General features: G+C 36.6%; 1 protein-coding gene across 4 annotated transcripts in view; it reads right to left on the bottom strand.

Moving 5' to 3' along the window:
- The window catches only part of LOC149779611 (lysosomal cholesterol signaling protein-like), an 85,194-nt gene that overhangs the window by 20,434 nt on the left and 50,294 nt on the right, over window positions 1–14,466 (bottom strand). For all 4 annotated transcript variants that reach the window (XM_089940395.1, XM_089940399.1, XM_089940397.1 and 1 more), the window contains exons 10-11: window positions 13,958–14,243; window positions 6,814–7,160 (exon numbers count right to left, since the gene is read on the bottom strand). In XM_089940395.1, the coding sequence (XP_089796521.1) occupies window positions 6,814–7,160; window positions 13,958–14,243 (633 nt within the window). The remainder of the gene's footprint in view (window positions 1–6,813; window positions 7,161–13,957; window positions 14,244–14,466) is intronic.

Consider the following 14,466-nt stretch of genomic DNA (forward strand, 5'->3'; position numbering starts at 1 on the left):
AATATTTTAAAAATCACTGGAATATTAAAAGCAGGTCAATGTTACCTCCTTTTACCTGAAATCAGCAGTACCCTCAATTATGAATATACCCATCAAGTTTCATGACTGTACATGTAAAAGTGTTATAGGTAAATACAAAATCTTAACACTAACACCAATGCCAACAACAATGACAATGCTGTTGAAAAAGTGATATTTAACACCGACACCAATGCCAACAATGACAATGCTGTTGAAAAAGTGATACTTATATCTTGCCTCTTCAGTGCCAGTGAGGCTGAGTCTTCTTCACAGGTGAGACAGTAAACAACATTTATTTATCAAATACCTCAATCAAAAGTCCCCTTTTAAACTTCCTTTACCAACTTTTATATAAATAATAGTTATCCATTGTGATCCCCTGAGTGTCAGATTTCACTGAGGTTAATATGTCAATGGAGTGCTTTTGTTTTGCTGTTTCTTTGTCTGAAAATATTGAATGTAAAAATGTGCAACTGTGTTGATCTATCTCATTACATGGTTTCCCCCAAAAAATGCCAACAGCAGCAAAATTGTTTGTTTCAATAACTAAAGTTTAATTATAATATAAAGTGGGCCCCCTCATTAAATGGCTGCCCTGGACGGTGGCCACCTGCTTTATATGGCTAACAGGCCAGCATGGAATCAACAAGTTTGTGTTCAAAGTTCCCTCTTGGAAGGACACATTTCTAACTCAGCCAGCAGTCAAACCATTAGTGTAAGAAGTATCAAATTGACCCCTCTCAACTGGCCATATAATGTTTGTTGATTTATTCATTTTCATATATATATATATATATATATATATATATATATATATATATATATATATATATATATATGATCCAACATACTGATAATGTAACTTAAATCCATCACTGTGTATTCCTACGATGTTAGGTTTTGTCACTTTAGTTAACTACTATTATTACCATTGATAATTATCAAGATGACAAATGTACCTGTTGACTGTATGTGTGTGTGTGTGATTTGGATTTTTAATGCTGCTTGAACAATTTTTCAGCCATATCGCTACAGTATATGCAGTGTGGCAGTTTATGGTGATGTCCAGCACTGGGGCATCATGCCAGTGACATTTAGCATAATGTTCCCACCTCCAGGCACATTATCCCGTCACTAGGCCAACCAGTCCTAACACCAACCTCTTAATGCTGAGCGCCAAGCAAGGCAGCTGCTAGTTCCATTTTTATAAGTCTTTGATATGACTTGGCCATGGCTCAAACCTTCGACCTCCAGCATCCAAGGTGGACACCCACCCTAACAACTTAACCCACATGAGCAGTTGACCACTGAGAAGGACAGTATTATTCAGCTCAAGTTAGTGTGAGATTCAGTCACTAAAAAGTAAAAATGATTTGTTACCTGTTGTGGCATCTCTTTAAAATTCCAAAATGCACTTTAAAGGGTGCCAGATCAAAAGCCAATCTATCACATGACAAGCTCACTTCTTTTGCAAACAGTGATCATCACATTTAATAATTACAAGTTGTCAATGAAGGAATAAGTTGCTGCAAAAAAGTGCAAAATGTCATTAGACATTCTCATTTTTAAAAAAGTGAAACAAGATCAAATAAATGAAAACAGGAAGAGTACTTTGCTAACTACTATGAAATTTATGTTAAAAAGCTTCAAATTCGATATATACACACTTATAAGTCGAGTCAAATTGCAATCGAGGAAGATCCTGATCTGCCATAAAATTATGTGCCTACAGACCTGAGTATATATTGTTTGTTCTACTTACTCCTGACAAACTACACAGACCCTGACCTGCTGGCACATTATGTGATGCCAGATCTGGGTATGTGCAGTTTGCAGTTGGACTCATCCCATAAGCAGCTACATATGGTAAGCATCTTTAATATACATTCTACTGCAGTGACTGAAAAAACCGGAATCAACCGTGAAAGTCAAACATTTTTGCCCCGATTATTCTGGCAATGATTGATATTTATTCCTAATTATTTTAATAACATTGATACAAACTTTATCACATTGTTTCCATAACATGATAACATTTCTATGATTTTTCAATGAAAAATCAAATAATTAAAAATTAGTAATGCCTTTTATACTTTATAGGCAATTACTACTCAACATCTATGCAATCCCTATCTAGAAGGGACACTCTTCTTATAAGGCCACTTTCCTGCTGTAGAAGGGCTGACCTTAAAAGTGGGTGACCACTGCACTCACTAAAAGAAAATCCCACTTCAATACTGTAGTAACTGATACTACAAATATTACCATGACTCACATAATACCGTACATACTTGCCTGTAAGTCGAGTACAACTGCAAACTGCACAGACCCAGATCTTGTGTTGCATAATGTGCCAACAGATATGGGTTTGTGCAGTTTGTTAGCAGTAATCAGTAAAACAAACAACAAAGACCCTGATCTACTGGCACATTATGCTACGGCAAATCAGGCTCTTTGTTGTTTGCAGTTTGACTCAACTTGTAAGCGAGCATATACAGTACTAAACAGAATTAAGCTTTGACAGCCTTAACGCCAAGTGTCATACTGATAACTGACACTTGGCATGTTCAAAGTAATTAAATAAATAATTTCTACATTATTTTTGTTACGTTTGAAATCCTAAAGACCTACCCCCACCTTACCCAAATTATTACATGAAGGCATCCGTTTTTGTTTTTGACAAATGATATTTGCTATACTGACATGACATCATGTCAAGATGTAATGGTCATGGTGTCAATATTGTGCAAGACAATGCACATGACATGACATTATTTCAAGATGAAACGACCATAATAAAAAGAATTATCCATTTAACTGTGTGAGTGGGCATAACCCAAGAGTCTGGTTAAGTTGGATAATGTGCATGCCTGTTCTCTACATGCCTTGTACTGTGGGTCAGTGAAATTTTCAAGTTCTGCCCCATCCTGTTTGAATATGTCAACTAATGTCATAATCCAATCCACTATACCAATTAACTGCACGAAATATGGGCTTTTTCTCTCACACTGCCATTGGTCTACTTCCCACGAACAGAGGCATTCATGTACATACATTTAGTATGACTCACAGGACGTTGAAAATTACCATGTCTCAGCAAACAACTAGTAACTTGAATATATTCAATAAACAATTTTTAGGACTGTATTGGTCATGATGGATATCACTTGCTACTAAAGAATGAACAGAATAATGTTGCTATGACAAAGGTCGAGTGAACAACAACAAACGGAAGAAATTAATTCGGATAGAATGAAAGGACTGATGGAAGACATATATCTATGGAATCCTGTTTGATATAATGGTGTTTATTTTAATAAATGTGTTGGTGATATCTGAAGTTAGTTTTGTGGAATTTGTTCATTTGTGTATGGAATTTTACAGATATTTTATTCTTACTGGTGCATGTAAGTACAGGAGCTCTCTTAGTAATTTAGCTAATTGCAGCTATTTTACAAATGTTTCTAAGTGGAAGATTCAATGGAGAAATGTAATGTCAGTTATTCCTTTTTTTAAACCAGACCACATATTACAAGTCTGTTTTATCACTCTTTTTGAATTTGCAGTCTGTGACATCAAATGGATGCCAAAAATTTTAAAATATAAACTTATCATATGAAAAGATACCTATTTCATTGTATTTTCCCACCAATGTCTTTGATTATTTATTATAACTGTCTCTGTCTCTCCCCATCTTTCTCTTTCTTTTGCTCCGTTTAAATTTATTTAATCAATTATTTGAAGATGATGTTAGGTTTATGGTTGTTTGCTTTTCATTAATGAAATCTGTTCTGGGAGAATTACTACTTTAGTTCTAATCTTGACTCTTTCATCTGTATTTAGTATTACTGACCTTGCCCAAGTGAAAGTAAACTTATAGTGAATCAGATAACTGGCAATGGTGGTGGAGCATAGTTGTACTCCAAATTCCAAAACCTAGAAGTTAAAATATGGTTTTAGGCTTCAACTCCTACGTTATACCAAATTAAGTTAATTTGGAATTTCCTCAAAAGGAAATTTCATTGGTTCATAAAGACACAAGTTCATGAGGTCAAAAAGTATTTGATATGATATCATGCTATGATGTGATAGACATGGTGTCAAGATCTAATAGCAATAGTGACAATATCATGCAATGATAGTACATGTGACATGATATCATGTCAAGATGAAATGGCCACAGTGTAAACATTGTGTAATGATAACAAATGACATGACATCATGCAACATGTAATGGCCACTGTCCATATAATGTAATGATAACACACATAACAAGACATCATGTCAACGGGTAATGGCTATAGTGTCCATAAAATGTAATGATGACACACAAGACAGGACATCAGGTCAAGGGGCCCCTGAGTGGCCGAGTGGTCTAAAGCGCTCTCCGTTACGGATCACTGCCATCTCACCTCTGTCTGCACCGGTTTGAGTCTTGGATTCACCCAATGTGGGTATGTGAGAAAGCTTGCCAGTAGCTTCTCGTGGGTCGGTGGTTCTTTCCAAGGTTTTCCTGGGTTCTTCCTCCACCATTAATACTGGCCGCCATGTATAGCCTATCATGTGCTGAAAAATGGCGTTAAACCCCACAACAACAACAACAACAACAACATCATCAGGTCAACATGTAATGGCTATAGTGTCCATATAATGTAATGGTAACACACATGACAAAACATGATGTCAACATATGGTCATAGTGTCCATATAACGTAATGATAACACACATGACAAAACATCATGTCAACATGTAATGGCTATAGTGTCCAAATAATGTAATGATAACACACATGACAAGACATCATGTCAACATGTAATGGCCATAGTGTCCACATAATGTAATGATAACACACATGACAAGACATCATGTCAACAGGTAATGGCTATAGTGTCCATATAATGTAATGATAACACACATGACAAGACATCATGTTAACATGTAATGGCCATAGTATCCATATAATGTAATGATAACACACATGACAAAGCATCATGTCAACATTTAATGGCCATAGCATCCATATAATGTAATGATAACACACGTGACATGACGTCAACATGTAATGGCCATATCATCCATATAAAGTAATGATAACACACATGACAAGACATCATGTCAACATGTAATGGCTATTGTGTCCATATAATGTAACGATAACACACATGACAAGACATCATGTCAACATGTAATGTAGCATCCATATAAAGTAATGATAACACACATGACAAGACATCATGTCAACATGTAATGGCCATAGCATCCATATAAAGTAATGATAACACACATGACAAGGCATCATGTCAACATGTAATGGCCACAGTGTCCAAATAATGTAATGAAAACACACATGACAAGACATCATGTCAACATGTAATGTAGCATCCATATAAAGTAATGATAACACACATAACAAGACATCATATCAACATATAATGGCTATGGTGTCCATATAATGTAACGATAACACACATGACAAGACATGATGTCAACATGTAATGGCCATAGTATCCATATAATGTAATGATAACACACATGACAAGACCTCATTTCAACATATAATGGCCAGTGTCCATATAATGTAATGATAACACACAACATGTAATGTGGCATCCATATAAAGAATTGATAACACACATGACAAGACATTATGTCAACATGTAATGGCCATAGTGTCCATATAATGTAATGATAACACACATGACAAGACATCACGTCAACACGTAATGGCCACCAAGTATAGCCTATCTTGTGCTGTAATGATAACACACATGACAAGACATCATGTCAACATGTAATGGCCAGTGTCCACATAATGTAATGATAACACACATGACAAGACATCATATTAACATGTAATGGCCATAGTGTCCACATAATGTAATGATAACACACATAAGACATGATGTCAACATATAATGGCCATAGTGTCCATATAATCTAATGATAACACACATAACAAGACATCATGTCAACATGTAATGGTCATAGTGTCCACATAATGTAATGATAACACACATGACAAAACATCATGTCAACATGTAATGGCTATAGTGTCCATATAATGTAATGATAACACACGACAAGACATCATGTCAACATGTAATGGCTATAGTGTCCATATAATGTAATGGTAACACACATGACAAAACATGATGTCAACATGTAATGGCTATAGTGTCCACATAATGTAATGATAACACACATGACAAGACATCATGTCAACATGTAATGGCCATAGTATCCATATAATGTAATGATAACACACATGACAAGACATCATGTTAACATGTAATGGCCATAGTGTCCACATAATGTAATGATAACACACATGACAAAACATCATGTCAACATGTAATGGCTATAGTGTCAACATAATGTAATGATAATACACATGATAAGACCTCATGTCAACATATAATGGCCATACTGTCTATATAATGTAATGATAACACACATGACAAGACATCATGTCAACATGTAATGGCCATAGGGTCAAACTAATGTAATGATAACACACATAACAAGACATGATGTCAACATGTAATGGCCATAGTGTCAACATAATGTAATGATAACACACATGACAAAACATCATGTCAACATGTAAAGCCATACTGCCTATATTATGTAATGATAACACATGACAAGACATCATGTCAACATGTAATGGCCATAGCATCCATATAATGTAATGATAACACACATGACAAACACCATCTTTCAGCTATTTTGAATTGTGAGCAGCTGAGTAAGATGTTATGTTTACAACAAAATCATTACGAAATACATACTATGAACATGGACAGCTGCATACACAACAGGAGTATGACAAAACGGTTGCTCTGATATTCATCTGTCAACAATGGTGGTTTGAGAGACACTTCATCCTGCACATTGGCCTCCATATCCACCGGAATTGTTGTGTTCACAGTAGCATTATAGGAACGGATTAATCCTACACATTGTTGTCGCTGTTCAGTTGAGCAGCTATTTGTCAGACATGTGCGTTCATCAACCGAGTCATAGAGATCACTATTACTGGAATTACGTGAGCTGGTGCTTGGACTTGGGTCATAGGTTGTAGATTCTTTTGATTTGTCTTTGTCAGGGAAAGGCATGATATCTTCTATATTGGTTTCTGCCAAGACAAGTGAAAATAATTTGTATGTACTACTGGCAAATTAGAATCAAGCCATTTTAAATAAACTGACATTTTGCATTTTAACGTAGCTGGTACCAGACTCTAACAAAGAAAACACACTATTTCAAATCTTTCTATGGTAGTTTGACAAGTTCAGAAAGATTACTCACTAAAAAAAAGTCAAGAAAAGATTTTAAACTTTCTGCATGCATTCGGTAACACTGCATAATAAAAGATCAAACATGAACAGTTTAAACTCATTCACAGCTGGAAATATATGTATTCATAAAGTATTTTACAAAAGAAATTTATACAGTGCTGTAAATAAAGATCATTGTGGTCCTATACTACACTTCACATTTTCAAAAATTTTCTAATTTTTTTACACAGACAAAAACAATTTACCCATTTCTGGAAGCAAGAGTCCATGGTGGGCCCAAGCTCACTTCCCTCACTTGTCAAACTTGATCAACAATTGTGGACTGGTTTATGAATGTCATTAAAAAAATTATATTTTTAATTACAGAGGCCATATTAGATCAGAGATGAAAATTATTTCATTGTATAAAACTGAAAGGCTGTTATACCAGGATCATGTTGTATGTTAACTTTGGTCAAATTATGTTAAAATTTTTTTAAGTTGTTTGAAAACTTATTTTGTGTAGGTAACTATGGCCATATTTAATATGGACTGACATCATTTGTTGTAAAATCTTGAAAGGTCTTCAGGCTAGAATGTCTTCTGTTAAATTTTTTAAATTCTGTTCAACAGTTTTTGAGAAGTCCTTGTTTGAAGTTTTTCAAGTTTTGGAAATAGCTGCTATAAATGATGATGAATCAAGAAAATGTGTACAAAACTGGAAGTCCTTTATCCCATAATACTGTCAAAATGAGCCACATTCTTAACAGCAATTTTTAAAAATCTGTTTAAAGCTTTCTCTATTTTTTTTGGTGTAATATTTGATGGCAGATCAGAATGATCTGTAATAGTTAGAAAGGCCTTTGTGCCATGATGTTTTATGTTAAGTCTGTAATAGAAAGACCTTTGTGCCATGATGTTTTACATTAAGTCTGTAATAGTTAGAAAGACCTTCGTGCCATGATGTTTTACATTAAGTCTGAAATAGTTAGAAAGACCTTCGTGCCATGTTTTACATTAAGTCTGTAATAGTTAGAAAGACCTTCGTGCCATGATGTTTTATATTAAGTCTGTAATAGTTAGAAAGGCCTTCATGCCATGATGTTTTATATTAAGTCTGTAATAGTTAGAAAGACCTTTGTGCCATGATGCTTTATATTAAGTCTATAATAGTTAGAAAGGTCTTCGTGCCATAATCCTTTATATTAAGTCTGTAATAGTTAGGCCTTCGTGCCATGATGTTTTATATTAAGTCTGTAATATTTAGAAAGACCTTCGTGCCATGATGTTTTATATTAAGTCTGTAATAGAAAGACCTTCGTGCCATGATGTTTTATATTAAGTCTGTAATAGTCAGAAAGACCTTTGTGCCATGATGTTTTATATTAAGTCTTTAATAGAAAAATCTTCATGCCATGATGTTTTACATTAAGTCTGTAATAGTTAGAAAGGCCTTCGTGCCATGATGTTTTATATTAAGTCTGTAATAGTTAGAAAGGCCTTTGTGCCATGATGTATTATATTAAGTCTGTAACAGTCAGAAAGACCTTTGTGCCATGATGTTTTATATTAAGTCTGTAATAGAAAGACCTTCATGCCATGATGTTTCACATTAAGTCTGTAATAGTTAGAAAGACCTTCGTGCCATGATGTTTTATATTAAGTTTGGTCAATTCTGTTTTGTGGATTTAAAAATAAATCATTTGAAGGCTTTTCCATTTATTGTAAAAGTGGCAAGATTTTAAAGTCTTTTCTTTCAATTTTTAATAACAGAAGCCAGATTTGAAAAAGGATCAGTATCAATTGTAAAAGTTTAAAGGCTTTCATGTCAGAATGCTTCCTGTAAAATTTGGTCAAATTCTATTCAGTACACATTCACAAGGCCTAATTTAAGAAATACTTATATTTCAAAGACAAAATGGAAATTTTTAGTAAAACATGAGTTAGTCTCTGCTAGCTTTGAATCCAGCCTTCACTGACAGATGAAAAACATTCTTTCCCCCTAGATATCATAAAAAGGAAGGGAAGTAACTCAAGTTATTCTCCTTGTTCCTGTGTGTGGCTGCCCATATCCTGGATATTTACCAGGTTAAGCTGGAGCAAAACTTGTACATGATGCTCACATTAGCAAGGAAGGGTGGGAAGGAATGTCTGACATCAAGGAGACTTGAGAAATTTAGATTTTTGTAAAAATAGCTTTAACAATTTTATTCATATTGACACGATGCCTGCAGTACGCCAGTTTAGAGTGATGTCTAGCAATGGAACATGCTGCAGACGTGTAGCATGATGTCCCACCCAGTCACATTATCCTGGCACTAGGCTGACCAGTCCTAACACTAATCTCATAATGCAGAGCACCAAACAAGGCAGCTGCTAGTACCATTTTTATAAGTCTTGGTATGACTCATCTGGTGTTCAAACCCATGATCTCCCACATTTGAGGCAGATGCTCTAACCACTTAGGCCATAGAAGCGGTCCAACATCATGGAACAGTATCCCTTGATTGTGATATGTGATACTTAAATTGTCTTCAAAGATGAAAAAGAAGATAGCCAGATGGGGACCAGAGGCTGAGAGTGGTCTGCCATCGTTAACACAACACCAGTCACTGTAAACTCACCACTTTCTTTAGATGCATGTCAGAAGTAGTCAAGCTGTCATGTTCTTCTCCACTATCAAAATACCAAACTCCTCTATGCACAGGGCATCCATGATAATAACCAGGCATGAACAAGGAGCTTCTCTGGACATGGATGGAATCCTGGTGACCTCTGCTGTCTGAGCAGTATAAAGGTCGTTATGATTTTACTGGTTATGTCTGTCACTAAATCTAGCAGATCACTGATCCCTGATTTGTCACATCAGAAAGGGGAAATAAGAACTATTCTGCAAGTTATGCCCATCGTTTTCTGGATTAGTTTTGGCATTAGAACTGCTGGAGGAAAGGCCAATGACCATCTTCTCTCCCAGAAGATTGAAAGAGGCACTGACACCCCATGCCCCTAAGCCTGGGAATGGAGAGATTAATGTGTCCAGTTTCTTATTCCACCTCGCCATGAATAGGTCTAGCATAGGTCAGTTCCATAGGATGCAGAGTTGATGAAAGTTGGATGTATAGAGAGACCACTCTGTATAGAGACAGGGGCCTATCACTGACAGAGTGGGCCAGGACAATGAGGCTGCCTGGTATGTGTCAATCTTGTTTATTTTTATGACATTGGCCACATCAAGAAAGGTAATCCCACACCATAATGCAAAGATCTGGTGATTTGGTCCTTCCTTGTTTGATGAAGTAGTTCATTACAACCGAATTGTCTAACATAAAAGAACTCTTTTCTTTAGAATGCATTCCACTTAAGAGTAAGAAGAGCTGAGAATGGGCTTCATTTCCAGGAACCTAATGCAAAAAGACTTCTCTTGCCGAGTCTGCTGGCCAGTGACTGTCAGAAAGATCAACATCAAGTGTGCCCTCAACACAACAAACTGGCATCTAAACGGATTTAAATTTCCGGTCATGTGGCTTATAGAGGCATTCTTGGTGCTAGCCACTCCTTGTCCTTCCACTAAAACAGGAAGAGTTCAGGTAAGCCATTATCACGGTAGAGGAGGTCATCCTGAAGTGGAGCATGGCACAGTCCAATGTCTTGCTGAATGTTCTGGGGTTGAGACAATGGGCAAACTGAAGGGTGCAGAACTGGAACACTATCTTGAGGCAGGCAAAGCACAGGTATTTGCATGATACAGGTAGAACAAGTATATGGAAATGCATGTTGGACTGGTTGAGACAGTGTATTCATAGAGTCACACAGACAGAAGGATGAACCTTGCTGTCTCTATCTTGAACTTAAGAAAATAATAAACTGATTGAATCTCAATTTTCTATTTATCTTTGCAAGCAGAAATGTCTGGAATACACCCCCCAGGATTCTGGTCTTCCAAAACCCATTTAATTCTGTAAAAAGTCTGCCTTCATGGGATTGGGTGGGATCTCCATTATGAATGGGTATGACAAAAGTGGAGGGGGCTGGATGGATGAGGTCCTGATTTCCTTCAACATAAAGTGAATTACCCAATCACTGACAGAAACAGGCTGATCCAAGTCTGGAAAATCAGGAGTTGCCCACAGGAAGGATGTCAGACAATAAAAAGGATGGCAAGTCACTGACACTTGGTAGAAGACTTGGTAAAGGATAAATCTCATTTTCACCCCCATCATCATCCCAATACCCCACCCCATCCTCTCTACAGAAGATAGGGACATATTGCTGCATACAATTCACCTGACCACAAATAGGATACAGCTGTTGCTGAGAATATCCTGTGCTCTTTCTGTACCCAATCCTCCCTTTTCTGGTCTGCTCCCTGACTTGGGTCATGCTGAAACAGGGCCTTGCATGGAGAACTTAAGGACCAACTCCAGTGCTGTCTGCCTTCTCACTTCCTTCATCTGATATTCAAATTGAAGAGGAGGAGGTGCAGGGTTGCCACATGCTGGGGTTTTAGAGAAGAAGACTGCAAGTTAGAATGCATCTGTTCTAATCAAGTCATGGTTACAAGAGGCTATTGGGGCATTCACTATCATGTGGTAAGCAGCCCAAGTGACTACCTTGGAAATAAGGCCTACTGAAACCCAGGCATAGTCACTTTTGGCCTTGTCAGCTAGGCTAAGATCACCCAAGATGCCAGGTCAAGTAGGGAGAAAGTCAACATGATGTTCCTGACCAACATAAATATGGCATTGTATACTTGTCTGTCCTCTTTACAACACAGTGAAGCAGACATGATGTTAGCATTAATATCCTTGTTAAAGCTAGGTACATCCAAATGATAAACATCAGTATGTGATTTGTACCAGTGTGATGTGAAGGTTACAGGCAAGTGACTTAGAGTAAAGAAAGCATGCAAATTACTGGGGTCACAAATTTTATCTGAGAGACACACAGTAATTTCTGCAAACTTTGATGACTGTGGTAAAGTTCTGAAGGATGTCTGTTTATCATCATCCATATCCACCATGACTTTGTACATATTGTTGGCTGCCAAAGGAGGACAGCATTCAAACAGAGATGACTTTGTACATATTGTTGGCTGCCAATGGAGGATAGCATTCAAACAGAGATGACTTTGTACATATTGTTGGCTGCCAATGGAGGATAGCATTCGAACAGAGGCAAAATTCTGTATATCTATTTGATTGCTACCTTAAAACTAAATTCCATCCTTTCCATGGTTGGATCAAAATGTTCATGCAAGTCTGTGTCAACCCCTGCACTGACTTGGAAATTGAGCTCCTCCTGTACACTCAGCATCCAGGGATACAGCATTCCATTTGGCAATGATAATGCTGCATTGCCACCATGAGTAAAAGAGGTTCTACTGCCAAAACTGCAAACTGCTTGGACCAGTTGATTGGCAGCTGGGATGGATAAGGCAAATTTATATGACGTGCAGCATCAATGTTCCTAAATCCAAGCTTCGGTGGGGATAGAGACTTGTAACAAGTGGGGTGCAAAGCTTAGTCAAAAATGTACTAGTTTTGTCCAACTCACTCATCAACAATCAGGACAACAGAGCTTTCTGTTGCATGAGTATCATACAAGACTAAAATATTGCAGGAGAGGAAACATTTGGTGTGACTTCGACTGGATCTGAAATGTATGTTACTGTAGGTGCTTTTTAAGTTATCTTTATGGGAGGTGTGGGTGGCATCTTGACATTCACCATGAAAATGGCCATCGATTCAGAATTTGTATGAATTATTAATACTTCATGTTCAGAAGATTTACAGTGTGTCCTTTTTCCATTGTCATTCATTTGCTGCCTAAAGACACTGGACCAAACATCTGCCAATATTGCATACATGCTACATGAGCGTGAGAAAGAAACCTGTATCCAGGTAAGGCACATCTCAAGTTTGCCCTCCATAATTTCAATTCATCTGCACTTCTTGTACTTGACTGACATCTCCATAATTAAAATCAGCCAAAAAAAACCAACAAAACAAATGCAAACAACAAATACACAAATTGTTCAAATATGCAAGCTTGCATCTCCAAAGACAACTTAAGAAGTAAATCATTAACTGAAATTTAACAGCACAATATACTGGTGAAAACTTGGATGTTACAGACTGATATCACACAAACAACTACAACATGTAAAAAGAAATGCATAAATATAACTAAATTCACTGGGAAAAACACAGATGTTGTATACACTAGGTAAATCAACCTTTTTACTTAGAAAACCACTAAAATAAATGATGGATGTTCAGAATTAAATATAAATAGCAACATATTCTTTGGAGGCATTTTCTACAGCTGCAAGCAAAAATCTAAACTGGTAAACATGTAGGATACGGGTGGCCACCTAGGAGGAACAAGGGAAGTAACTATGCAAGATTTACTTCCATTTATACACATGACGGAAGATGTTTTTTTCTCAAAATTTATTGAGAGCTGGATTCAGAACAGCAGAATGTTATTTCCCAATGTTAATGTCATTGGGTAATATATTTTACAGAAATAATACCATGCATATATTATCCATAGATCTGAGTTTATATATCATCATTTCTTTTTTAAAAGATGAGAAAGTACAATTATATCCTCAATATTAAAGTCTTGTGAAGAAAAGCACACTGTTCTTTACCTTTGCTTGCATGAGACTTGCAGGACACACAATTTTCTGCTGACCTGTACTTTCCTACATCTCCTCCTCCATTTTCATCTATATCATCCAAAAGATTGGCTGCTGAGTTTATACAAGGCTGCTGGCACTCAGAAGGCTTGATAAGTCTCTCTCTGTCTGAGGAATCAGATGCAAGTTTGGTGCTTTCACTCAGCCTGTGCAGCTGGCGAGAATTCCGCTGACGCAGAACAAGACATGTGATGTTGGTGCAACTACACAGCAGCATTATGATTAGAGACATCACAGTCTGAAAGGAAAGAATAACAAGAAGTCAAAAAAAGTCTCACCAAACTAAATTAGTGACATCACAAGACTGAAGGGAAAGAATAACAAGTCACAGAGTCTGATCAAACTAAATAGGTGAAATCAAAGACTGAAGGGGAAGAATAGCAATAAATCATTCAAAGTCTCATCAAATTGAATTAGTGACATCACAGACTGATGGGAAGGCATAACAATAAGTCACACAA

Source organism: Sinohyriopsis cumingii, chromosome 17 (genome assembly GCF_028554795.1).
Source record: "Sinohyriopsis cumingii isolate HCF-2022 chromosome 17, ASM2855479v2, whole genome shotgun sequence".
Classification (NCBI taxonomy): Eukaryota; Metazoa; Mollusca; class Bivalvia; order Unionida; family Unionidae; genus Sinohyriopsis; species Sinohyriopsis cumingii.